The sequence below is a fragment of the Anguilla anguilla genome, chromosome 7 (assembly GCF_013347855.1).
Source record: "Anguilla anguilla isolate fAngAng1 chromosome 7, fAngAng1.pri, whole genome shotgun sequence".
Lineage (NCBI taxonomy): Eukaryota > Metazoa > Chordata > Actinopteri > Anguilliformes > Anguillidae > Anguilla > Anguilla anguilla.
The window spans coordinates 50,292,906-50,319,936 of record NC_049207.1 but is presented as its reverse complement, the minus strand read 5'-3'; the positions used below and the strand labels follow the sequence as shown (position 1 = coordinate 50,319,936).

General features: G+C 49.3%; 1 protein-coding gene across 4 annotated transcripts in view; it reads right to left on the bottom strand.

Moving 5' to 3' along the window:
- LOC118231574 (lysine-specific demethylase 4C-like) overlaps positions 1 to 27,031 on the bottom strand; it is a 133,016-nt gene that overhangs the window by 25,811 nt on the left and 80,174 nt on the right. For all 4 annotated transcript variants that reach the window (XM_035425503.1, XM_035425505.1, XM_035425504.1 and 1 more), the window contains exons 12-17: positions 26,355 to 26,481; positions 20,266 to 20,447; positions 19,057 to 19,255; positions 16,057 to 16,133; positions 13,449 to 13,504; positions 11,330 to 11,438 (exon numbers count right to left, since the gene is read on the bottom strand). In XM_035425503.1, the coding sequence (XP_035281394.1) occupies positions 11,330 to 11,438; positions 13,449 to 13,504; positions 16,057 to 16,133; positions 19,057 to 19,255; positions 20,266 to 20,447; positions 26,355 to 26,481 (750 nt within the window). The remainder of the gene's footprint in view (positions 1 to 11,329; positions 11,439 to 13,448; positions 13,505 to 16,056; positions 16,134 to 19,056; positions 19,256 to 20,265; positions 20,448 to 26,354; positions 26,482 to 27,031) is intronic.

The window sequence follows — 27,031 nt, the reverse complement described above, 5'->3', positions numbered from 1 at the left end:
ATGATTTTGGTCGTGGCATTTTAAGACGCCCACCACCATTCTCCGATACCGCAGTCCCGACTCATAAGAGTTTAGGAGGGTATATTTTCACATCCTAAACTATCAAAGAGTTCGACCGGCTCTGCTTTTACACGGTTGCAGTTGAAAAATGTGAAGAAACCGGCAGACGTGTAATCAGGCAATCAACGCGTTTCTTCGAGCGAGAGAAGTGGCACAAAGCCGGGTGCAGCTTTCCCATAATGCACCGGCAAGGCGATAGCTGCTACATAAACAGCGTGAATAAACGTGCGCTTAAAGTCAGTGAGAGAGAAGAGGAGGGAGAAACTCTGGGACATTGAAGGCAGTCTTAAACATGGGCGTGCGTCGCCAATGCAGTTCATTTCAACCACGGGACCTCGCCAAGTCGTCACCTTACAAATCCGAGCCAGCGAAGAGCGAAGCTCGCGGTTTGCGTTCACAAAGCTTGTCCTGGCATCGCCACCCGTAGCGGGGGTCCGGCGTGATTAATGTACCCCTTCCTAAATCAGAGGGCGACCTGTCGGAAACCTGCGCCCGCCACGGCGAATCTGTAGCCAATCAGCAGCCTCTATAGCGCGGTTCTCTGGCTCGCGCGGGACGGGAGCACGGAGCTCCTAAATCATTAGCGGACAAGATGAGATCACGAGCGACGCAACGGAACGGCGGCCTTGTGGGTCGGCTCGTGGGGGGGGGGGGGGGAGGGGGTGTTTATTACCCCCCGTCAGGGGGAAAGGTGACACGCTCCCTCTCCGTCACTCGCGTTCCCCGTTTATCGAAATGGAAAGTTCAAATTTTCACGCCGGAGACCTGTCACCACGGCGACGTCCAAGCCCCGACAGAACACCGCTCGTCGTTATGCAAATGAGGCTGCGGGCCCGCCACCGTCAGCTCACGTCCGCGTCCAGAACGACTGGGGGGGGGAGGAAGATGGAGAGAGGAAGGGAGAAGAAGAGACGGCGGGTTAGCGCCATTGTCGCGGCTCTCCCTAACGTCTGCGTTCACGCCTGGCTGCGGTATGGGATGGGATGGGGGCGGGGGTTGGGGGGGGGTGGGGGGCGGTGCGTGCGGAATACTGAGCGATGCGGTGAAGCGGCTCACAGAATCATCTAATCCCGCGCTGGTTTTGGGCAGGCTGGCAGGGAGGATTATGGGTAAGTTCAGAGGTCGTAATGCACTCCGATCTGAGGAGAGGATGGTAGGAAAGAGATTTTTTTTTGTTGCTGGCCTGCCGAACCCCGTCCCTCTGTTCCTCGATGCTAACCACGGACATCCCCCATCGCAGAGAAAAACACGCTTTCCAAAAAAATCAACGTCAACAGTCAAATGGACTGCATATATTACACAAGGCAACTGGCAATATATCAAAGAGTGAGGAGGAGTTGTGTTCCTCACAGGGAGAGGTTCTCAGACCACACCAGAGGGAATGCGTTGGACAAGCAGTCTCAGTACAGTAAGAGAGAGGGGGGGGAACAAACAGCACTTTCCTCTTTTATAATTCAAGGGCTCAAACTTTACTTTCAATGCCATATATCCATGTCAGCTTTTCAAAGTATTAAAAACAACAACAACAACAAAAAATACCATGAACATCATATGAATTCATCAGTCTCAAATTGAAGTCTTTAATTATTAACGTGCAGTGAGTGCATGTTGTTTACTTTTCAATTTAAAAAGCTGTTTTTTTTCCCGTTGTGTCAGAAAATGTCACCAATAGGGAATATATATGGAGAAAATACTATTACAAGTTAAAGAAATTTGACTATCCCACATCTATGTGGCCACAACATCATTCTCAACAATTTCATTTCTGAATTAATATGTGATTGTATGATAGGAGACAAAAAAGGGTTAAGTAGAGCTACAAAATAAAAGCTCTAAACTCAACATAACACAAATGTTTAGTGTTAACCAAAAGAGTGCATTTGTATCCCTTGAGGACACTGTCAGTGTTGACTTAACGCAGGGCATTTTACCATGTGCTAATAACGTCACAGACGACAGACTTCATCAGAGATCAGGGGCAACCATAAACAAATACAGACCCTAGAAAATAGAAGAAAAAGACAAAATAATAACGGGAATATAATGTTAGCCTTTTGAAGACAACTTAATAATACAAAAAGGATATTCAGGGTGAGGAAAAAAAGATGGTGTCCCTGTGTCCAGTTTGGAGAGAGCGCTCTGGCCCCCAGCTACGCGCACTGTGATCACCACAAGGCGCACACCCCCGCACCCCCGCTCAGAAGACGCTTCTGCCGAAATAAGGACTCATTGCATTCCCTGCCAGGCCTCAGACCCGAAGCCTGAGCGGCACATTATCATGATAAATACCGTCTGCCTCGGCCAAAAGGCCCATTGCTTTGCCAGGCCACGTAATGACCGAAAACTGATAAGCGGCCAGAAGTGTCACACAAGATGTAAAACAGAAATGGGATTCAATTTATCTTCCGAACTGCCATTTCCGAAGGATAAGACGGCTTTCCGCGGCGCGGTATAAATGAACCAAAAAATCCACGGCGACGGGATAACTGTGTTCTCACAGCTCGGACAGAAATACGTCCGTGTGTGTGAACTCCGTGCTTTTCATAAACGATGACGCCGGTACTGTTTGTGTTTTAATGTACTGCACTTCTACAATCTCCCGACTGAATTCGCTGGCCATGCGAAACCAATGTCAGAGACACATGGAAGATTAAGCACAACAATATTAATTTACATATCAATGCGCGAGTATTTATTGCATACTGTTCTCAATTCATTAACAGAAGTAATTAATTTTGGAAAATAGAAACGAGATAACAAGATCCCCCCTGATAGGAAGTGGGGGAGGGGGGGGGGGAGATTAAAGTTTCAATATTCCATAACGCGCTTCTACTGAAACTGCATTCTGAAATGATATATTATGAGTTTGTGGGGGGGGGGGTGGTTCTGTTAAGCACACACAGGGTAGTGAGGTGCCCTGTGGTCGGGTACTGAATCCTGACAATGCAGAGCCAACTGCAGCCCCAATGCCCTGTGGGGTGCTTTATGACTGCTACATATCTGCCCTTATTATTCCCCAGTGGGTCCAATTTGCACAAAAAGAGTGATTTTTAAAAAAATAAACAATGCGGAACATGGGAAAACTCTGATATCATGGTGGCTTTCATATAATGCACTTAGGGTTAACGGAAGAAAGCGTTCGCACAATTGCATCAGTCCTGAAAGGTGATCAAATGTGACCATTTCACAAATAAAGGAAGCATTCTAAAATGGAATCAGCTAGCTCATTACTAGGCCACTGATAGTGTTTTACCTTGCCGACAGAAATGTAGCGGAATCCCTTGCAAACAGTATAAAAGTAGAGCCAATAATAGCACACACCCTGTGCACAAGCAAAGTCACATATAAACTCATTCTTATGCCACTCACAGACAAGTATTCTTAAAACCTCACCTACATTCCTAAACACCTGAGCGCAGGGAGCTTTAACAGTGATCATCCATGCCTGTAAACGGCAGCACTTGTAAGTACAGCCTTACATCTGGATAATCAGAAACAGCTTCTTCCTTTGAAAGTCACGACACACCGGCCGGCTCTACAATAGCCTTGATCAACACAGTCAGGCTCGCGGGGGGAAATGGTAATACACGCTGCTCACACACAATGGACACAAACAAACCGGCGCGTTCGTATTTATAGCTCACGGACACACACGTTTTTTTACGCGTCTGCTTGTGGCCTTGCTGTGTGGTGAACGTGCGCTGGAAACAAGGAGAGACGGCGAGGCCTTTGAACAGGCGCCGAAGAGCTCGACCTGCGACTCCCCAGCGACTGGAAGCAGTCGTGAGATTCCTTCACAATGAGCCCCAGTAACCGACCCTGAGTTTCGCCAACTGCCGGTAAGTAATACAAGCAGGTCAAATTTCTAATGTGAAATTACACCTGCCTAATGAAATATCCAGGGCCCTGGACTTACAGGAGGGATTCAAATAAAAGAAAAGAAGAGCTGGAAGAGGAAGGAATGGAGAAGAAAAAGAAGAGGGCGGGGCCTTGTGTCCACGGCCTTTCCACACCCCCACACCCCCCTTATTGTCCAGCCTAAATCTCCGCCAGCCCTGGTCCTCTGTAACCCTCCCCCTACCCACACGCACAAATGTGGGGGGAGGGGGGGGGGGGGGGTACACTCTATCCTCTTCAGTCTGTCGTCTCCAAAAACGCTCCCCGGCACCCACTTCACTGTCAGCGCTCCCACAGGAAGCTGGAGATCCGCGAGAGGACCCACTTACCGGCGCCGCAGCGAAGCCAGCGACCTGGCCGCCTGGCTTTAATTCCGTACGGAGAAACACAGCGCGGTCCTCCACCGACTCCGCAGCAGCACAATCTCTTCCTCCCCCCTGAAATTACTTTGACCTTTAAAAAAAATAAAAAAAATAATAAAAAAAAGGGCTGCTCTTGTGTAATGGTGTCGGTCCTGCCTCACCGCCTGACCAACAGGTAGTAACACGTCGGCCATTCACGCCAACGGCAACCATAGAGGAACGTTATCAGTCTGTGTGACTGTGTTGAGGAGAAACGTTATCAGTCTGCTTGACTGTGTTCAGGAGAAATGTTATCAGTCTGCTTGACTGTGTTGAGGAGGAATGTTATCAGTCTGTGTGACTGTGTTCAGGAGAAATGTTATCAGTCTGCTTGACTGTGTTGAGGAGAAACGGTATCAGTCTGCTTGACTGTGTTGAGGAGAAACGTTATCAGTCTGTGTGACTGTGTTCAGGAGAAACGTTATCAGTCTGTGTGACTGTGTTCAGGAGAAACGTTATCAGATTGCTGTCATTAATGAACTGCAGTACTAGCACCCCGCCCAAATCCACCCCCCACCTAACCCACCCACCCACCCACCAAAAAAAAAAAACATTCCTGTTGGACACCCGGAGGTGAGGGAAGACGTCTGCAGGTCTGCCAGCGCGGGATTGAGCACTCTTAAAGAGCCAGTGCTCTATGAAATGTGAAATTAATATCTGTGTCTTTGGGCCGGCGAGAGGAAGCAGAAAGCCCCGTAGCGCCGCGTGTCATTTATTTACGCAGAAGATTTATGTCTGAACCCTCGTCTCATAACCCACGCTTCGCCGTGCGTCTCTGCAATTCAGATCAGCGCTCCGGAAAACAAACACAGGGCCTCGCTAACCTGTAGCGCAGCGGCTTCCCAGACGAGCCGGTCGACAATGTTTGATTACCAGACACAGCGCCTTCTCGCCTATGATTAGGACGACACATAAGTGGTAAAACAAATTCTTCTGCCGTTTGACAAAAGAAAGACAAATCTCCTGCTACAAACGCATTGCAAAACATGTATCCCAGAGACAAATAAAGCAAGCTTTCGCCTCCTTATGATACAAGTCAATCTTTTATTTTTTTCTGCAACTAATTTACCAAGAAATGACAAACCATATCCACAGGCAATGAATAAGTGACTAAGCTAGCAATTATGCCATAAAGCTCACAGCTAACATATGTCTGGCTAAGCTAGTATGCCATTAAACTATTAGCCAATACATCCAGATGTCAATCCCAGCATATAAACTGTAGTCCAGTTAGTTAAGTGATGTCGTTTCATCATTTCAGTTGCCGTGGTCTTTTCATTTGAAGCAACCATACCGTTGGTGGGGCTTTTCGTTATTTCGGTAGTGTCTGGCGGTCCACCCTACCTCAGGAACCGGAGGGGAGCGGTCTCTAGCCGTCCGCGGCGGCGCCTGGCGTTGCAGAGAGGGTTTCGCGAGCGTGCGGCGGGCTGCATCTTCGCCCACACGTCGTGTGTTAAGAGCGCTCTCAGCTAAATTATGAATGCACCCAGCTCCTGGGAGGACAATGTAGCACGGGCGCACATGTCACCCCCCCCCCCCACCCCAGTGCCATCTTAGCCCCCCAGGAACAAGGGGCCCTTGCTTCATTTTTTTAAATGAAACATTTATTATTATACGGTGCATGTTAACTAATGTGTGAATTATTATTTTATTTTGTCTAACCGAATCAGAACACTTCAGGCTGTATACTTGGTCGTCTCAGTATGCATACAGTAAGCCAAGCCAAGTGAAAAGGGTTGCCTGCCTGTGGTAACTGAGAAAAAAACATTAGCTAGAACGGTTAGCACATTCGCAAAAAACAGAACAACGGAATGCGACAACTGACGGGTGCATCTGAGCTCCTAATCTTCCGTTGTAAAAAAAAAATGTCGTACTTGTGGCCCTCTATCAGAAAAATGACCACCGCTCCACGTGGCACCTGTACCTCCATTTTAAATTCCCTTAGCACAATTTGAGCCACCCTGGGATAAGCGCGATGAATCCATCGGCGGTGCTCGGGAAATTTCACTCAAAAATTACAAGGGCCACGGTTAGCGGACAGCGTATCTCAATGAAGGCGTGAGGTCGACACACCCGACACGACAACATTTTAAAATGTCTACGCATTTAACTCAAAGACGGCAAAGACAAAGGGAAAGAAAAAAAAAACAGGGAATTTCACAGTCTTTGCAAATGTTACACCGCATGAGGAAAGTGCAGCGACGAATCACATTAAGATCGCAATGCGATTGGTGGAACCGCCGTCCGCAGGGATATCAAAAGGCTGAGGGGGGTGTGTGATTTTGTCTGTGTGTGTGTGTGTTTGTGTGTGTGTGTGTCTGAGATAAAAGTGAGTGTGACAGAGCATGTGTGTGTGTGTGTGTGGGGGGGGTGCGTTCGTGCGTGTCTAAGATAGGAGAGTGTGTGACCTGGCATGTGTGTGTGTTTGTGCATCCGAGATAAAAGAGAAGAGAGCGTGACTGAGCATGTGTGTGTGTGTGTCTGTCTGCGATAAAAGAGAAGAAAGATTGTGACTGAACATGTGTGTGTGTGTGTGCGCGTGTGTGTGTTCTGTACATGCGTGTGTTGGGGGGGTGGATCTTAAAACGACTTCACTGTGAAATCTTCCGCCATCCCAATGCCAAAGTTATTTTTTTCCCCCTCCGCTCCCTTTTTGATTGAAATATTCAGCCGAGCCCCGAGCGAGTGAGATCCAATCGATTACTCCCATTCCCCCGCCGAGCCTTATCGGGTAAAGCCTCCCAGATGAAATCAGAACAGCTGTCATTCCGATTTTCCCTCTCCCCGCACAATGCTCCGAGCGGCTTCACCACGGTCCCGGGCTCGGCTGCCACGCCGCGCTGGAAAAGGCCTGGCGCTTTTAAAGAATTGATGTACCTTTCAGACCAACAAATTGGGCCTCAGAAGCTGGCTAATATTTCCCCTCCGGTATTTCTCTCTCTCTCTCTCTCTCTCTCTCTCTGTCTTCCCCTCTCTCCCCTCTCTCTCTCTCTCTCTCTCTCTCTTCTCTCCCCTCTCTCTCTCTCTCTCTCCCCCCTCCCCTGTTGGGAGTTGTTTTCACCCAATCCCTCTTCCATTCTCGCTTCTTTTCTCTATTTTTTTTCTGTTTTTCTCAGCCTGTTCCTTATCTCTGCTGGAGACGGCGGAGCGGAACGTTCTGGAAGCAGCCGGCCCGGGGAATCAGGCTCACGACTTCGCACCCTCGCCCAGTTTCAGCGAGGGGGGGGGCGGGGGGGGGGGGTGGTGGCTGGCGTATTCCATTCAAACAACAATGGCCCTTTCGCACACACACAGAAAAAAGACCTTGTGACTATGTGCTTCAGTTGTCAAATACAAATTGCTGGCCAGCGGGAGCCAATTGGCTTCGCCGCCATTCCAAAAACCTCATTTCCGGACTTCATTTGGTTTGAGGGAAAGGGGGGGGGGGTTGGGCGGAGAAGAAAAAAAGGCGACAAGGAAGACCTTTTCAATTTTAAGCTGACAATGCAGGAAAAAAAATGTGGAGAAGATGTAACCAATACCCATGACCAATATCCATGCCACAAAGAAGAGCAAATGGTCCCTTAAATTGCATATCATTTCTCTGTCCAAAATGAGTGAAAGGAATTCAAGTCTTTTCCTGGCAGAACATTTGCTACTCCATATACTAAGACTAAACCCATTGTAAATTGAAAATGATTACTTGCTCTCTGTCCCTATGTCTTCTAAGGCTGGGGAAACATCAGCATTCCTTTGAAAAAAGAGAAAAAGAGAGAAGGGTTCCAGTAGTAACGTTTCCCCTGACTTGTTTTATTTTATTGCACTTGCCGCGTAGGCACACGCGACAGCAGTTTAGCATAAAATGAGCTCCAGTGAAGCCCAGCCTTAGAGCTCTCCAGGAGTCACACACACAGCTCGTCTGAGCCAGAGGTCACCTGCCGCATTACTGTACGGCCAGATTCACACGCTTACTGCATCACACAGCACAGAGAGACAATGAGAGAGGGACAGAGAGACAATGAGAGAGGGAGAGAGAGAGAGCGGGCGGAGAGCGAGTGCTAGAGAGAGAAGGAGAGGGGGAGAGAGAGTGCTAAAGAGAAGGAGAGGGAGAGAGAGAGTGGGGAGAGAGAGAGTGCCAGAGAGAGGTGAGAGGGAGAGAGAGTGCTAGACATAGAAGGAGAGGGAGAGGGAAAGAATGAGAGAGAGAGGGAGTGAGAGAGAGAGAGAGAGAGAGAGAAAGGGAGTGAGAGAGAGAGAGCTCTGTGTGAAGGATAGGCAGTCATAGTTTTTTCCGAGGCAGATCACTGGGCCCGGGGGCAGGCTGCATTATAGCTCCAGAGGAACTGAGTGCTCCAGCAGAGGGGCGCTCTGTCACCCCCAGTGCAGCCGGCCGCGTTCCCTTCGTCATCCCCCCCTGTCCGAGGGGTGTCACCGGCAGCGCCTCGGTGCTCTCTAGCGTCCAGTGAACGCGCTCCATACGCGGGGGAGATGGACCCCAGCTCTACACCGGCCCCCCTGGGGAGAGACTTGTGAGGCCAAGAATGCCGTTTGAAAGCGCCTTTAAATACCGTTATAAAATAAATCAATCAACCCCATCGCTCAGGACTCGGGCCGCCGATATCTGTAATCTGAAACTATCGACTCGGGAGTGGCCTAAACGAGGCGTCCGGCTCGCGACCGCACACGCACACGCACACGCACGGCCTCGTATTCCCAACATACAGCACGAAAAAGCGACACGCGGAAAAATGAATAAATCAATTTACAAAACGCCGGCCGTAAAAATAGCCGTTCCTGTAAAAAAAACACCAGGGCCTCTCAGCAGAATGAGCGCTTTTTTCTGTACCGTGAGTTCTGTGGCCCCCCCAATCCTGTGAGCGAACGCTGGCGTCTCAGAGGCCGCGGGGCATTAGCATTCTCCGGCTACCCCTGCTGCTTCGCATCCCTGAACAGCGGGGAGCCCGGAGGCGATTCGGCCAGAACATGGCCGTCGTCAGAAAGCGCAGGGTGAGAGCTGTGAAGAGCAGAGTTCGCCTCGGCTGGGTTTTAGCGACGCCTGGCCAGGCCACGTCCAGAAACGCCTCATCGACTCCCCTCACGTGGAGGTGGAGCCTGAGGACAAAGCAGCTTCCGCCATTCCGGCTCTAATGTCGAGGAGTGGTGTACCAGGAAAGGACATAGCAGCTTCGGCCATTTCGGCTCAAACGCCAAGGAGCGGCTCAAAAGGAAAGGACAAAGCAGCTTCGGCCTTTCCGGCTCTGACACCGAGAAGTGGCTAAAAACGGAAATGACAAAGCAGCTTCGGCCATTCCGGCTCTAACGCTGAGGAGCGGCTTGAAAGTGAAAGGACGAAACCGAGCCCTGGGAGCCATTTCAGGGTCCACTCCTCAAACTCAATACCGGGACGTAAAGGAAATAAGCTCAGCGCCGCTGGGCCGCTGGGCCGCCGCGGTCCGAGCCCTTGAAGCCGCGCGGAAGCTTCTGGAAAGCTCTCCTGTGACGCGGCGTGGGGTCGGGCTCGACCAGGGCCGCTGGCATTGTTTTGAGGCTCTGGCGGAAAATGGCGGGGTGAGACGCTGAAAATAACACACTCAAAGGAAGAGAAAATAAGTGGATGATTTTTTTCATGACTCACGTATAATGCGTTTTCGACGGGTAAACCGAGAGTTATGACTGAAAATGACTGGCCAGACTATCCCAAACCACTCCGTACAATTATTAAGTGGAAAATGTGTGTGTGCCTGCGTATGTGTGTGTGCGTGTGTGTGTACATACATTACAGTTAACACAAATGAATTGTATTTGAGCTTAAATTGCAGTTTGAAACAAGCTCAGGAACAGTGGCTATCTGCAATAACAGCACCTTCAATTGAGTAGTGAAGGGGTTAAAGGCATAGCCTGTGGAAGCTGTCCAGTTTCACAGCTTAAACTTCGCCTGACCCCTGAGGCGTCATTAATGCACTTCCCTGTCAATTAGGCTTTTGCGCATGAATGTGAATTTCAAGACGGCTACATTATCTCGCGCGGTAGCGCATACGCTGCCTCACAATCCCCGTCTAGCTCAGGAGAACCACACACTTATCGCTTCAAATTTTATTCCCAGTGCCCAGAACAGCTTTGTGACGAGAAGAAAAGCTACGTGCGATCAAGAGGCGCGAAGACCCGATGGCACTGCGCCCTTCTGGAAAACATCCACGCCATAACAGAAGCGACAGCCGCTATTTTCTCGAGCGCTTCGTCGACAGCCACATACGTCAAGTAAATACGTCCTCGGTTTTCAGGGGAAATACGCGCTTGGCAGGAATCGCAATGAAAACACTTTGCGTTAAAATTTCATGAAAAACTTCAGAGACGTTCGGCTAATCATATCTGTTCTCTTTTCTGGCGGCTGCGTTTTATTCTGCCCGTGAACGAGGGACGTCGCCGCACGCCAAGCTCTGACAGCTTCCCCTGCGCCCCGTCTTTCAGAAAGCCGTCCTCTTCGGCCGCCCGATTCTGTCACATTATTTGCGTGTTTGTTGTGGATAATGACGGGGCTTCAGCTGGGCATGCTCAAAACCGCTCGCTCATCATCTAAATTGGTCTTAGCCCGGACCGCGGCTTTAATTATAGCGCTGCTCCACGTACCCTGCAACTTGTTCATTTCACAGACTGTTAATTATCACTGTAATTATTTAATTAAATATTTAACTCTCTCCTTCTCTCTCTCTCTCTCTATCTCTCCCTCTGTCTCTCTCTCTCTCTCTCCCTCTCTATCACACACTCTCTCTCCCTCTCTCTCTCTCTCACACACTCTCTCTCCCTCTCTCTCACACACTCTCTCTCCCTCTCTCTCTCCCTCTCTCTCACACATTCTCCCTCTCTCTCTCTCTCTATCCCTCCCTCTCTCTCTCCCGCTATGTCGACTGTAGTTTCAGTCCGACGTCTGTAAGAGGACGAGGGGCGGGGGGCAGGGGACGAGGGGCGGGGGGGGTTGCGCAGTTTTGACTCACCAGTTTGTACCTCTGCAGCGGGATTCTGCTGATGTCGATGGGGCTCCGCTCCGATTGGCTGGCGAACCTCACCTCGGGGAGGGCCAGGGCGCACATGACGTGGGCCCATCTGCGGAACCATCGGAGCCGTTAGTAACGAGCGCCCCCCCGCCGCCACCGGGAAGGGGCGTGGCTCGCCCTGAGGCTCGAAACCGCCGCCTACCGGCTGCCCCGCCCCGCGTTTGAGGTGAGAATGGAAAGTAACACGTTAAAAGCATCACACTTCAATTTCCACTCGAAGATCATTCCCAATTGTATTCCATACTGTTGTTCAACTAACAGACAGACATCCCAAAATGTGAGCATTGAAGTAAAGGATTGATACACCCGAATGAACAGAAGTGCACAGCTGCGTATACCTGTAATATCTACATTCGGTGGGGGTTTGTTTATCTGTAAATATCGGTCTCAATCCATATTTCGCCTGAACTTTGAATTTTAAGCGAACACACGTTTCACCTTCAGTTCACAAACACAGTTCGGTGAAGTTTTAGTGATGGTTGAATTGTTATCCAGACTGGCATCTGAATCAAATTTAAGGGCAGATCTTGACTGAACCCCAGCCATTCTGTTCTCTGTTGAGAGGAACTGGCCTCAGAGAGAAACAGGGCCAATCTCAAGGTCCTTGTTAGTCACACTTCTGTGCTTCCCACCTGAGTAGTGCCCACAGTCCACTGCTCACCACTGTCAATAATACCATCTCTGCTGTGCACTATGCAGCTGTGACACTCCAGATTAATGGTCAGGGAAACCGGCTTGGTAACTAAGAGGTTGCAGGTTCAAAACCGACCTTGGCCATTACTGTTCTATTCTTGAGAACAGTGCTTGAATTTCATTACTGGCTGTAGAATGGGATCGTATGTAAAATTCATGCCATGTAGTCTGACTGAGCTGATAATGCATTGATATTCTTCCAATTATTCATAATATGGAGTATTATAATGTTAGACAACTTTATCATAATGTGTGTGCACGTATCGTACATGTGCAAGGGTTGGGGCCACTTCTATTTCAATTCAGGAAATGAAATGAAATACATTATTCACTCCATGAATGGAAAAACAGCCAAAAGTTTCCATGTGGATTTTGTAAATGAATTAACTGAGTATTTGTTAATTTCCTGAAGGGACTGATGTGATTGGAACAACTCTGTACCCACAAACCTGATGCATACAAACTTTAGTTCAAATTAAACTTTTAACTTTAATTTAAACTCAATTGCATTGTTTATTGTTTTGGTCATTCGATTCAGTAGTCATCAAAATTAATTAAAGCAAAGCCAGTGCAATGAAAAAAGGAACATCCCATCTATTTTCAAGACAAAATAAAGGACCAATGTTAATTGAATCCGGGCTGTTGTGCTGTGATGTCATAAAGGGGCAGTGGTGGAACCCTGATGACTTCCTGCGGAGACGCTCTTTGATCACGCCGCCTCACCACGACATTCCGGGCTCCAAGAGAACTATTTACCGCTAAAAGAACGGTGTGATGCTTCTTCAGAGGAGAGCTGTATCTCTGCGCCTTCAGACTCTGTGAAAACCGCAGCCTGACTTCAAGCCTATCACAGACAGCAGCTGCCTGCAACTCAAGAGGGGCTCATTCACAGTTTCCTAGGAGTGCTTCAAAACCCTGCACACATCAGGCGAGATACTGAGGAGAGAACACCGCAGGACTCGTCCGCAGAACATTCCAGATCAGTGGTAACCAACCCTGCTCCTGCAGACCAAGCATCCTATCAGTTTTAACCATAATTTGGCACAAGTGACTATACTAATTAGCAGCTCAAGGAGATCTCTAGCTGTGGAATGAGGTGTGCTTTGTCAGGGTTGGAATGAGGACCTACAGGATGGTAGATCTCCAGGAACAGGGTTGGTTGCCACAGATCTAGATGTTCTCCAGAGGGTGTTCATGCATACAATGTGTTGTACGATGGCACACTGGCGGTCGGAGGACCACAGAGCACAACTGGCGGATCGGAGAGATGACACACGAGAAGTTCAAAGCGAGCGGGAGCAGGCCAACAGGAGGTTTGGTGGGCGTCTCCATTCCTCTCCATTGACCGGCGGGTGCGGCTGCTTACCTGTCGTCAGTGGTCCGCTTCAGAGCCCCGCCCCTCAGGTTGCACAGACAGCACTCCTGCACACAGAAACCAAAGGGGACAGGTCACGCCACCGCGCTCGCACCGCCATCAATTCCGCCGGAACGCTCCCGCCATTATTGGAGTGTCACCCGCTCCGCGTTTGTTTGGCGACAAATCACCCGCGGCTGTCACCGGGGCCCGTTGCCGGGGCCCGTCCGCGAATTACTCTCAGCGCAACGCGTGGCGTTAATGCCGAAAATCCCAAAAGGGGGGGTGGGGGGTGGTGGGAGGGGATGGGGAAGAGCCATTTACCTTACATTCATTAAAGCCACATCAATACAAACCTGTCTAAAAGTGGCCTCTCCCCAGCAAAGGCCATTTGTCCAGGAGCGGGGCCCCGTAGACTGAGACACGCACGGGGCAGAGGAGACGGCTTCATACCGCTCAAACAGACAGCTAGTTCAAACCGCTCCACGGGGGATTCTGGAAATCCCACAATGCATTGCCCCTAATCCTCCCGAACAGCGGCCCGGTCCGACGGAAAATTGCCCTCTCCGAGCTGAACGCGCGGCCACGGGGTCCCGGAGAGAGAGCGCCCGATGGCGGGAAAAAAAAAGACAACCCGCCACAAACAGACACCGCTCGCTGTCCGCGGCGAAAATCTACTCCGGGGCGAGCTGGCGGAGAGCCGGGCGGGAGGCGGGAGCGACGAAAACAAGCGGCGCGGGTTAAGAAACCGCGGCGAGCGCGGTGCTGAACGAAGAGCCCGATAGGCTGCCGCGTGAAAGAAAAAAAGCGCGTAAACGGAGCGAGCTAACGCCGCCGCCGCCGCGCTTCAGAATCACACACAACTGTAAAAAAAAAAAAACGTCCCCCCCACCCCCTCGGCTCGTAAAATGGCACCACGCGTGGAGTCTCTCCACCGCAAAGGCCACACAGACACTAAGAACCGCACAGCGGGCGAAGAACGCAGGCCGGCAATTTTTTTTTTCCCCACTCCCTCCCTTTTTCCGTTTTTGCGAAGAACAATGCGCTCGGAAATGTTTCTAAAGACCGTTGGCTTGGGCGCCGGACGCGGGAGAGCGAGCTATGGCTCCCGCGCTCGCGCTGAAACGCCGCGGCGATCCCTCCCATTGTAGGCGTTGCCACGCTACCGAGCCGAGCCTTTTCAAACATCCCCGCTGCCCTTTGGAAAATCATAATGGAGGGAAAATTAAAAGCTACAAGGACGCGAAGAAAGAAGAAATAAGCGCAGAGAGAAGTCGATGACGTGGTTAAAAACGGACATTAAAATGCCTGCTGCTTATATTGTACAAGGTGCGCACACTTTACAGAAGTACGTGATTCTTTTGTTGCACAGTAGACACCTTATTAAAAATAAAATATTTTTAACACCATTTTACCACCTTACGTGAATGCACTGACATCTTTATTACACCATATTATAGCCATTCTTATATCTCTAAAATGAATGACACTTTACAACTAAAGAAATGTTGAGATTTAAGTACCCCGTGTCACATTGTTATTCACAGACGCTATGATATGATTTTTTTTAATGATATGCTACGTTCTACGTATTTTTTGCCATTCTTTGCAGGGAGTGCTGTCTCTATTCTGTCAAAATACAAAGGATTTAAAACAAGACAAGACCTTGCCTGAGGCACCAGTCAAAGCCAATTAAAAAATACAATCAAACAAAGCAATAAAATAATAGCGCTGCATTTTGATGTAAAATATTTTGCTAATAAAAAAAGGCTGATGCATATTAATGCATGCCCCCTGCCCCTATGAAGAATCCGCGATATGATCTCCCCATCTTATGAATAATGGCTCACTTCATTTGAATATGAAAAAAAAATGCAATTTACCATTTTACTGAAAATTATTTTTTTTTCTAATTGTTAATAACTGCCTGGAGGTACTTTTCTTGTTGTATCTCTAATTTACGTACATGAATAAAATTACTTATTCCCCCTCTGGGAAGCCAGGTGCGTAACCATCTTTAGTTCCTCTGAATTTTTATATTAAATAATAAATTCAACAGGAAATTAACTACTTGAGGACAAAAGAGGATAGAACATTCAAGCCTGTGGATCTGAAATTGTGCTGGGCAGAAGTCTTTTCTTAATAAAGAGTTTCCTTAAGATACTCCTAAACTACGATTAAGCTTCCTTAACCGTAACAAAGAAAGAGAGGGAAAACCAACTAAAACCAATCAGAAGATGAGCGCTTCAGTCTTGCAGTCTTAATAGGCATCAGAGGCTCTTCTGACCAATGGGAGGCCAGCGCACATGCTGCACATGAAGTCTCACCTGTACTCAGGTAACGCTTTACCCATCATTGCCCTGGCTGTTATGAGCTTATTTACTCCTCCCATTTTCAGCCAGCTGGGTTGCTGCTCACCAATTTATTCCCCAATTAGGAATGTCCAATAACCCTTGTAGTCTGTCCCCGCCCCTTCATTGTGATGTCATCGGTTCAGACTCTCATCAGCCTGCCGTTCTGCAGCTGAGCTGTGCAGTCACTGCGTCTGCGAACAGGCGTGTTAAGTACAGACGTTCAGCGCGAACCCCAACACACAAAGACAAAGGAAGGGCGGACTTACAGCAGTGAGCTCTCCACTCAGGCAGCGATCACATGACCAGTCGTCATGGATATCCTGTGCAGAGACACCATAGCAACCTATGGATGTTCATAAAAATAAAAATAAAGAAAACAAGAAAACAATTAGAGCATGTAGTGGCTGTTTCTTTTTTTATTTTAACAGATTTAATATTTCATTTCCCTGAAGTTTATTTATCTGGTGATTTATGTTTTCTAGTGATCTTATTACAGTGAAAGTACAGTTTGATTCGCAGAAAATGTGACTGTTACATCCAAATTGCTTTATCATAACCTTTAAATTTATACTTAATGTTCTGGTCAGGTAACAATGAAAAAGACTGTCACACTCTGGAGTCAAAGACAATTTTCTTATTTGCACTTCACAAGAGCATATCATTATTATTATTATTGAGTATTTTTCTTTTTTTCTTTCATTTTAATTCAAAACAATTGCAGAACCCCTCAAAGATTATTACACAATGATGTATTATAATGATTAAAATGAGTAAATAAATTCAGTAAAGCCAGCTCATATGGTGCTCATCTTAGAGTTTTGTCTGCATGAATGAAATTAATTTTAATTATTATTTTGACTCAAAAGCCCAATAAAACCTTACTGCGATACATCTCATCTGTTTCCTGGGCTACAAGCTGTCAATCATCGTTTACCACATTATCGGTAGTTCATGACAATCAGACGTTTTGTGAAAGCCATGTTCATCACAAGTCCTTTAATAAACTCTAACAATATACTTCATTTCGGTTACTGCTAATGAAAAGTCGACACACCACAATAATGGATTCCACAGTTAATAAAACGCTATGCAGCCAGTTATGCGATGCTAATGGCTCATGCTAAATTTATCATGCGCAGCATATTGTGGAAAACCAAACGCTGAACTACAGTTGTACTTTTTGTTCCAACGAAGCATGTATGAAGTAATGTTAAATATAAAGGAAAAGGGAAAGGAAAAACACTCTCTCCGTAGAAACAGGAATTAGGCAAGATGACTTCCAGACAGCATCATGGGTAAAAGAAAATGACACATTACGATACACAAACATTAATCTGAACAATATGGACCAGAAATGGTATGCATTCAAGTGGTTGAAATTTTGGAGCAGTGTGTGTTTTTGGAAATCTGTTAGTGATGGAGGAGCGAGAATATTTTTCTAAGTGTACATTTTGGATATTGGACTTTAATGAACCTGAAACGATGGCATTGGACCGTTTCACAATGAATGCATATTTCGGCGAACACTATTTAAGGTCAGAAGCGATGCGTGGAGTGTAAAAAAAAAAAAAAAATACTTGACATATATTTAACATATACATAATTGGCACCATATGTCAAACTTGTGGGCCTTGAGATCAGCGAATGCCTTACTGTCACCACACACAACTAAATGATCTGTTCAAGAAGCAAGAAAAAATAAAGAAAAATGACCTTCAATTCATTTACCATCATTCCTTATACGAGATACCTAACACCTGTTCCTCACGTGTCTCCTTACAACCACAAACAAAAAATACAGGCTTCACTTCAAATATAGAACATTAAACAACCACGCAGTAAAAGTACGTCCAACACCTCCAGTTTCATTTTATCAAAAAGAAACAAAATCTAGAAAGTAATCCTTGTAAATGGAAGAAATTTGGGAGAAAACTTACTGTACCTCAAAAACCCTCTTACCCTCCCCGCTCCACAGTGTATTTTGACAGATACCCCTGTCAGAACACAGGCCTACCGTGTCATTTTTGGCCACCGAATCGTTCAGCCCTTCACAATTTGGCAGCACGCCCCCCCCCCCACCCGTCCGCCCCGCCCCATAGGTTAGCCGCGGTCACGTACGGACCGCGACCCGCCACCGAAACCCAAGACCGCGCCGACTGGGAGGTCGGGGGCCGCGGACCACAGCGGGGGGGGGACCGCCTGATTTCTCTCTTCACCCAGGTCACCCAATATGGTGATTCATCTCCATAAGCCATCGGGCAAAACACATTTTTCCTCCCACCGTTCTCCCCTCATAATTCCCCCAAGACAAATGGATTTCATTTCTGCACTGGCAACCGGAGGAAACCCACAGCCCGTAGGACCGAGCGCAGGGGAAGGGTGTCTCCCAGGAGTCTGTCGAATTTAAAACCCTTCCCTTTAGTAAACATTCCTGCTGTTAATTACGACAGAGACCGTACGAGGCCACCATGCACTATCGCGTGGAGCTCTAATAACAGAGTCTTATGGGACAGAATGTCTGATCTTTAAGGGAGCTCGTCGGTTGGCGGTTTTCCGCGAAGCCGTTTCGGATCCCGTTCGACCCGCTCTCTCTCTCGCCGCACCGGGTCGAGAGACGCCGCCATCCAGAGAGGGAGACCCTGGGAAAGCGCTAGCAGTGTAGCGCTGGCGCGCTTACAGAAGAAGCGTGCAGTTCGTGTAGGAGATTCACCCAGAGGAGAGGCGGTTTAAGGGGCGCGGGGGGGGGGGGGGACCGTGAAATCGCTAAACGATTTTGGGACCGGAGCGGAGCCTTGTTGGCTGAACGGCTGAATGGTTTCGCCTCCGTTTCGCCAGGACCGCCCTCCGAGCCCTCCGCTCCACCCCCGCAATACAGCGCCCCTGTTTGCGCCGCTCCGCTTCTGATGTGGCGCGGAGGAAAACAAACAAGCCGTTCATCGTGTAAACGCGCTGACATCGCCCGACCGCATTCTTCCTCACTGAACGTTTTTTGCGTCTTAGTGTTTAGAAAAGGGGGGAGGACAGAAAGAAAAAAGAAAATATAAATAATTCTGTGGCTGGAATATCGGGATGATTCCCATATCCGAGTTCCATTCCTTCCCGTTTGCTGGGTGCAGTTGACCATTGCGGGCTGAAGTGAGCGAGACTGTCGTTTCTCTCATTTTAAAGTAGTGCTCCCTCCATTTTAGGAGCCCGATTGCTCCTCTCTCATGGCTTGAGGCCTGCTGGGAGGGGCTGGGGGGTCAGGGGGGGCGTGCGGTACTTACTGGCGTGCACCTGTACAGAGCAGGTCCTGCAGGACACCAGGGGGCTGGACCCGTCCTCCTCCAGCACCGCGGTGGGGGGGCAGGTGTCGCTGTTGCCCTCCCTGTAGGAGAAGCAGATCTCCGGGATGAGGGGTTTGGACCTGTGCCTGCTGAGGGCGTCCAGATCCACGGGCCGGCTGTCCTCGGGTCTGTCCTCAGGCTGGGGGGGGAGAGAGGGAGGGGGGGGGGGCATTTAAGGGATACGCCTCTCAGGTCATAAATAAATAACCTCAGCTGGACCTGCTGGTACTGCGACCACCATTCCACTGCACAAGCCGTGTGCAATCACCATCCTTAGATAGATGAAATACACTACAATATATTCTAAATGAAAAATACAACGATAAATATCTTTATAATGCTGGGCTTTACTGTGAGGCTGACTTTGGAGGTCTTATCTGAGGTCACAGGACATATTTAGGAGTGACAGCCTGTGGCCATTATGGGGAAACTATTAAAAGTGCCAAATTTTGTATGGCCATAGTGTATGCCCCACCAATCAATAACTTACACATAATGCATTACTGTGAGTCACGTGTGTGTGCGTGTGTGTGTGCGCATATATATACAGCAATAACTTAAAGCTGCAATAACTTCTACGTTTGCCCATAAACTGTGAAATGTTGTAGCATCTTGTCTGATCTTAATATTTCATTTCAATAAAGATCTACATATGCAAATTTATAAGCGTGTCTGCAACACAAGGCAAAAGCAGCACAGAGCTGTTCAGCCGTTCTCACTCTACTCTTCCTAAAACATTCGCATTGTTCTTTTTCTCCAGTGTGCCAGTGCCTGGGGACTGGGTTGCCAGGAGTGATTTCCTTCCAACCTCCCCCCCCCCTCCCCCTGGCAACACATTTGCAGCCGGTGGCAGAAGCATCCACACACGTTCTCCTCCAGGCTAATTTAGGATGGCCCCGTGCCTTCCGCTCAGCCTTTCTCAGATTGATCCACCCCGGAGACGGTGGCGGTGGGAGGGGGGTCATGGGGGGCGGGGCCCATGGGGGGGGGGGGGGGGGCACAGAGGGCGGGGCCACGGGGGGCGGGGCCAGGTAATACAGCATGACGAGGGTGCAGATGGCCCCGTGCCTTCCGCCCGCCCTGCCCAGATGTATCTGCGCCAGAGACGGCGGCGGTGGGACGGGGGCCACGGTGGGGGGCGGGGCCTACCAGGTAATAGGGCATGACCAGGGTGCAGATGGCGCAGTGCGGCGGGCTCCTGGCCGCGGCGGCGTTGTACTCGCGCTCCGCCGGGAGGCTGGGCTTGCGTCCGTGCCAGAGGTGCAGGAGCGGCTTGGCCCAGGGCTCCGCCTCCTGGACCTCCTCCTCCGTCAGGGAAACCTCCGGAAGCTCTGCGGTGGGAGAGGGCCGGGTGTTAAGAGCCGGTCCTGGGGAGAGCCGCTCAAGGGAGAAGGGACTTTGGACACGGCAGTGGCGCTATTCACCACCGCTACCGTCCACACAGGAAGAAACGAAACGCTCCGTTTTCATCCTGCATCCTTAAAAAAGTACACCTATTCTTGTTTTTTCTGGAAATCACTACTGAAAAATTAAGAAGCAAATACATGAACAAGTATGTATCCTTCAGGGAAAAGGAATATAATTAACAAATTATGAAAATATACTGACATAAAATATATTATTGGGTAAACAAGTTTTTCATTTTTTTATTCATCATTTTTTATATAATATCTATTTATGCAGCTGGACAATATCAGAAGCAGTTCATGTTGTGTACCTTTCTCAAGGGTACAATGACAGTGTCCTATATGAGAATCAAACCTTTAGGTTATCAGCCAAGTTTCTCATCCATTATGCTACATAATCATCAACATTTATCGTTAGATTTTCCAAAAAGTCCACGTATTTACAATATATTGCATAAGCATGTTCCATTTCCACAACGGTTGTTCTGAATGGATATATGCCTGATAGTTTGATACTGGAAATCTGGCCTCAATAAAAGTTCAGCATTACGTCCAGCAGGAATCAGTTCTGTTGCATTATGGGATTAAAGACTGATATGGCTTCATTAGCTTGGACTGTCTCAGTAGATGAATGAAGGATGTAGTAACCACCACACACACTGCTGTGGGTAAAGAGGGAATGCTGGGTAATTTCCCAGCAGGCACCTGCCGTTATTAAAAACACCAGCACTGATTTTTTGAAGGACCAGACCTCCGATTGGAGTGGAGTAGACTTCCCAGGTGGCACAAAATTTCAATAAAAGCTTCTCTCCCTCAAGGCACGAGGCACAAAAAATTCCCTGGATGGGAAAGAATAGACACAATGTGGAGCTTGAGAGTGCATCCAGCTCTGTCAAGAGGAAAGAAAAAGAAAATGGCTGCTCCATTAAGACACATTCTACTAATCCAGTTAGACAGGAAGTCTCTACAGTAAATTTAAATAAATTAAAAATAACAGAAATAATTGCTGAAACAGCACCATGTGCGGAGAAAAAAAGCACCAGCCCCCCACCTATAGATATGAGGCCGGAGAAACAGCCGGGGAGCGAATGTGTTTGCGTTCGACAGCAACGTTCACTCTGGGTCATACAGGTCCGATGAGAGCCCATTATATTTCATTGTTTTACTATTTTACCGTTGTTCCTGTCGCTACAGCAGGGAAACACAATCAGGTAGCCTCAACCCCACAGAATGAGTTCTGTATGAGAGAGAGAGAGCGTAGCAGGAAAGCGAGAGACTACATGGAGGAAATGCCACAGACCAGCTTCACCACCTGATGGGTTGGGGGGGCGGGGTTAGGGTGGAGACAGCCAGAGGTTGGCCGTGACTGGACGCTGCGATTTGGGAGAGCGCAGATGGAGCCGGACCCCGTCTTCCAGGCTCCAGCTGGCCCCGCAGGCTGCAGCACAGTTTCCGTGGAGACCACAGAAAGCCAATCACACGGAACCCTCCCAGAACAATGGAATGTGGGACCCTTGGCAAGCGATTGGCTTTCGTCTAATGGGAACCGCTTGCGAACCGGTTGAATGAATGAAATTAATGAAAAGACTCCTTTTTTTCTTTCTTTTTTGTGTTCCCCACTCGCAGGCTAAAACAAAAATTTAGTTTACGCATTTGAACATTCTTTAGAAAGAAAGGAAAGAAAAACCTGAGAACAGAAGGTGATCTGGTAATTCTGACACGCAGTTGCCTTTTGCTCGATTTTCCCCATGATTAAATCGCAGCAAGACGAATGTCATGTGTAAGTTCTCTGGACGGCACCGTATTATTTCATTTCTTTGATTAATTTCAGTAATTACGAAATTACACCTCTATCACTTTTTGCTGTCTGCGCGAAGGAAAAATATTCATTCGGAAATATTCCCCAATGCAAAATTAGAGAAAGGAAAAAAAAATAAACCAGTCCACCGTGTGAAACATAATTATGACACTAAGTGATCTGTGTTCAACGGCCATTCAAATTAGAGTTATCATTTTCTCACCACGCCATGCAGACAAGACTGATCCAACCACAGCAAGAGTCTCTGTGTGACTGATGCTGGGTGGGGTCTGGGGGGTGGGGGCTGGGGGTGAGGGGGGGGCAAGCGGAATTTATGCCTGTTATTCACTCAGTGAACAGAAAGCTAAGGGCTCACTATCTAGGAAGGTTCAACCAAATGAACCAAACTTCCTCACGCTAACGCATAAGAGCAGAGGTCTCTCTGAACACAAAGGATATTCTCATCACACCTGCACGCTTCCAATGAAGAATGCCCGCGGCCTACTGAACCCCAAACCGAACAATCATCTTACACCTGTAACACGTATAATTCAGCTGTGCACAGAGAGAGGCTTCTACGGTCTTATCCTGCATTAAGTCTTAAGCCCCAACATACAAGCCTCTACCGCACAGGCATGGACCTGAAAAATGGACGGAATTCCATCAGAAAGCCTTGGAAAGCAGGCCTTTTCGATCGCCGCTCCACCAGGGGAACGCGCAGAAGCGAGCGGGGCGGGGCGGCGAAATCTCTCGCCGGCTGACAGGCGTAATCCGTGAAGAGGACCGCGGCGCGTCCGGCGCTCCACCAAGGGGGGGGGGGGGGGGTTTCAGCCAGAGGGTTGTAAATCTGGCAACCGCAGGCCTCTCAGAAGGCAGGGGACAGGGGCCAATAGAAACAGGGACGCTGCGTTTCTCCGAGCGCTGCTGGACGCCGGAGCGCGTCTCACTCGCCTGGAACAGCCCGCGGCGTGTTAGCGCCTGGCAGCGGCGCGGCGGCGGGGCCGGCAGACCGAAGCGCTTCGGCTCCCAGCGTGTGTGTGTGTGTAGCGTGTTTCTGTGTGTGCATGTGTGTGCTTGTCTTATGTGCAATGTTCCTTATTTTATTTTATTTTACTAGCAGCTCACGGCACCCTGGGTTTGCTAGGTCATTCTCAGAAGGGCAAAAGCACTACTGTACACAGGAGACGAAGGGCAAAGGATTTCTGTATTTTTGGCTGAAATACTGGAGGTCCCAGCTAACGCGGAGCAGTGGCCCGAGTTCAGGGCGAGATCTGGGGCCTCCTGGAAGCCCTTGGCCCGGGCCAAGCCTGGCTCAAGGCTGTGGGAGGTGAACCAGGACATTAATAAAAGAAGCACCACGGTGTCGAAAGGGCTCTCCTCTCAGCCTCATTACTCTGTGAGCGCTCGCCGGGCACTGACCCCCCCGCCCGTTTGGCCCGCACCGCTGCCCGTCAACCCCGCCCGCTCACCCCCCCACCCCCCCACCCCCCGTCCCCGGCCGCTCCGCCTTCCGCTCCAGCGGAACGCGTTAGGAGTCAGGGACCCGCCATTTTTTACACTGCCAGGCTGGAACAGATAAATTAATGGTCTTTTTCTGTGTGTGAGTGTGTGCGCACACGTGAATGTGTGTGTGCGTGTGTGTGTGCGTGTGTGTGTGTAGTTTCAGTACGCGATCCGTCTCGTAGACACTTTGACCTTTTCCTGTACAGTTACAGAACGGTCCTGGGGGGGTTGGGGGAGGGGAGTGAATTCTGACATATTTAGTGTGACACGGATTGGGTTTTATGACCGATCTGGGCTGTGTCTGTAAGGCAGGAGAGTGGGTTAAACATGAGAAGAGTTATTGGGGAGGGCAGGACTGACTGGGTCCTGCTGTACAGTCACTTACACAGGAACAGCACAGGCCAGACCACCCCACCAGCCATCATATCCTTCTCAACATAAATACATAAACGCATAAACGCATAAATACATGAACACATAAATACATAAATACGTAAACCCACCGCCACCGCCTGTTATAATATGTGCCACTTGGGATTTAACACATCCAGCAATATTACCCTCAGTGTATTTTATCACTGAAAGACTGTGTGTGTGTGTGTGAGAGTGTGCACATTACACAGTACCGTTTTTCTTTAAAGGAAGTTTTATACTTCAGAACTTCACGCGTAAATTCATACACCTCGCAGCCACCTAATTAAAATCTCACCAAGAAATCAGCCGAAAACTTATTCAGAAATAACCCTGAGGTAAGAGGAATATTGCATTGTTCTCACTTCCAACTTTTTTTCTCTCTCTCTCTCTCACACAAAAGAGGCCCCCTCCACACAGATTAAATTGTGCTCTGTCATCATATGCCTTACAGTCATTCGGTTATTAACTGCAGGTGTGAAACCCGAGTTCCGGAGGGCTGCTCCTTCTGCAGGGAATGGTGGTTTACTTTCAATCAGCAGCCAATTAAAACCTTCAAAACAAGATTCCTTAGCGGATTCTTTAGCCAATCAGTGACCTCAGCACGTCTATAACCGACAGACGCTGCGGCTCTCCGGGATTGGTCCCTCGATCCCTAAGCATACGTGACATCAGTGAGGGTACTGAAACGCAGCACTGTTTAAACTTAACGCGCGAACCCCCCTCAGGTTTTTGGAGGGGGAGCAGAGGGACCTGCTCCTAGCCCGACCGGCGCGGGGGTCGCTGGCGTCCTGGGGCAGACGCGTGGGCGCAGCGAGCTCAACCAGCGTAAACAAGCCGCGATAACGAGCTCCTCTTTGAAGGCGCGGTGAAAGAAACGACGGCAGGGAAGAGAAAGCGCCTTCGCAAAAACGTGAAACTGCGCGGAGCGCGAGTTCCCAGCCCCCCCCCCCCCCCCCCCCCCCCCCCCCCCCCCCCCGCGTTCAGCCGCCTGACAGAAAGCTGCGCTTTTTAACGGCCGGCACGTTCGCAAAATTCAAATCCCGGGTAATTACGGCGCTCTCCGGCTCGCCGGGGTCGAGCGAGCAGCACCGAGGAGACCGCGAGGGAGAGACGAAGATTAGACAGAGCGAACGGCCTCCACTGCAGCTACCCGCGCCTCCACCGCAGCTACCCGCGCCTCCTGGCACTTTAAAAAGAGAGAAACCAACCGTCTTTTTTTTTTAACAGACTGTCGACGGGATCTAGAAACACGGTTCCGCGTGTATGGCCGGGGGGGGCAGGGCGAATCAGACGCAGCGAATCAGACGCAGCGAGCCCGTAATTACGGGTATACGTGATGGGGGAGCAGGAGCTGAAGCGTTAGCGGTTAGCGGTTAGCGTGTACGAGACGGGGAGCGCGCGGAACACACGCCGCGGCCGGCCGCCTCTCCTCGCCTAATGAGCCCGCGCCGTGAGAGTCCGAGCCTGGCGATCCCCCCCCACCCCCGCGCCGTGAGAGTCCGAGCCTGGAGATCCCCCCACCCCCGGCCGCACGCAGCCAACACACCCCCGCCGCGCTTGGATGAACCCTCCCCCCACCCCCCCCGGCCTAACAACTGGACGCAGGCCTATGCGGCAGATATAAGCTTCGCCACGCATGAATTACTCCGTTTGACATGCATCTGGGGCCCGGGCTAAAAGAAGCCACATTTCTCTCACACGCGGGCCGGCCCGAAGAGAACAGCAGGTTTTTCGGGTCTCGCGTACGGCGGGCGGGTGCTTTTGGTCGTACGCTCATCGTACATTCCGATAAAATGTGTTCCAGAATGCTATGTTTTCCTGCTTTACGTATTCAAAGATATGGTTTTTTTTTTTTTTTTTTTTGAAGTCAGCACTGACTTAGGAGGAACAGACCTGTAAGATGTTGAAACATATACTGAAAATAAAACTAAATAAATTTACAGTGAGAGGAAAGCTCCATTCACCTTGGCTGTGCTCCGCATCCATCTCCATTAGGCGGGAAAATGAGGCTTAAGGGCGATCGGCGAAGCTCCAGCGCACCTGAGCGGCAGCAGAACGAGGCTCCGCCCCCCTCCCCCCTCCCCTCCCCCCCGCCCCCCCCCCCCCGCGGGACTCACCCTCGTCGCTGACGGCCTGCTGCTTGACCGCACTGGGCACTGCCCGGGCCGTGGGCTTCCTCAGCGGGTGCCGCCAGCTCTTGGTGGTCTTCATCCGGCCCACCTGGACCACCATCTGACTGGGGTACTGGGGAGAGAGAGGAACGTCCGACTGGACTCTTTCCGGAAAGTTCTCCACCGCATCATGTCCCTTTCAGTTATTCCCGACAGCTCAGCTCCCTAAGGATTTCACTGGCTTTATAGCAGTCAAACTTTATGTTACATTTTCAAAGGGGAACTGCGCCCAAAAATACATTTTTTGATGGAAAATTGATCTGTCCTCCAATAATATGGTCAAAAAACACCAGAAGCAATCTTCCAGATATCCCACTGTCACCCAATAAAAATGTGCAAGTGAAGTGCCTCGCTTGTAGAACAAGGTAAAAAGGACATCTAGAAAATATACGATTTTTTGAAAACCATTTCAACTGTAGAGGAATCAATAAAATACAGTAGCACTGAATTACTGCATCAATGAGTGATTTGCATGCATTGTATAAGTTCCCCTAGCTTCGTGGCTGTAGAGAGGTTAGAGTCGTTCCCAATACAGTTGATCTTACATTACAGACTGATCTTACCAATGCTAACATTCCATCATAACTCTCACAGCAGCCAATTCAGCTTGCGTGTCCTTGTCC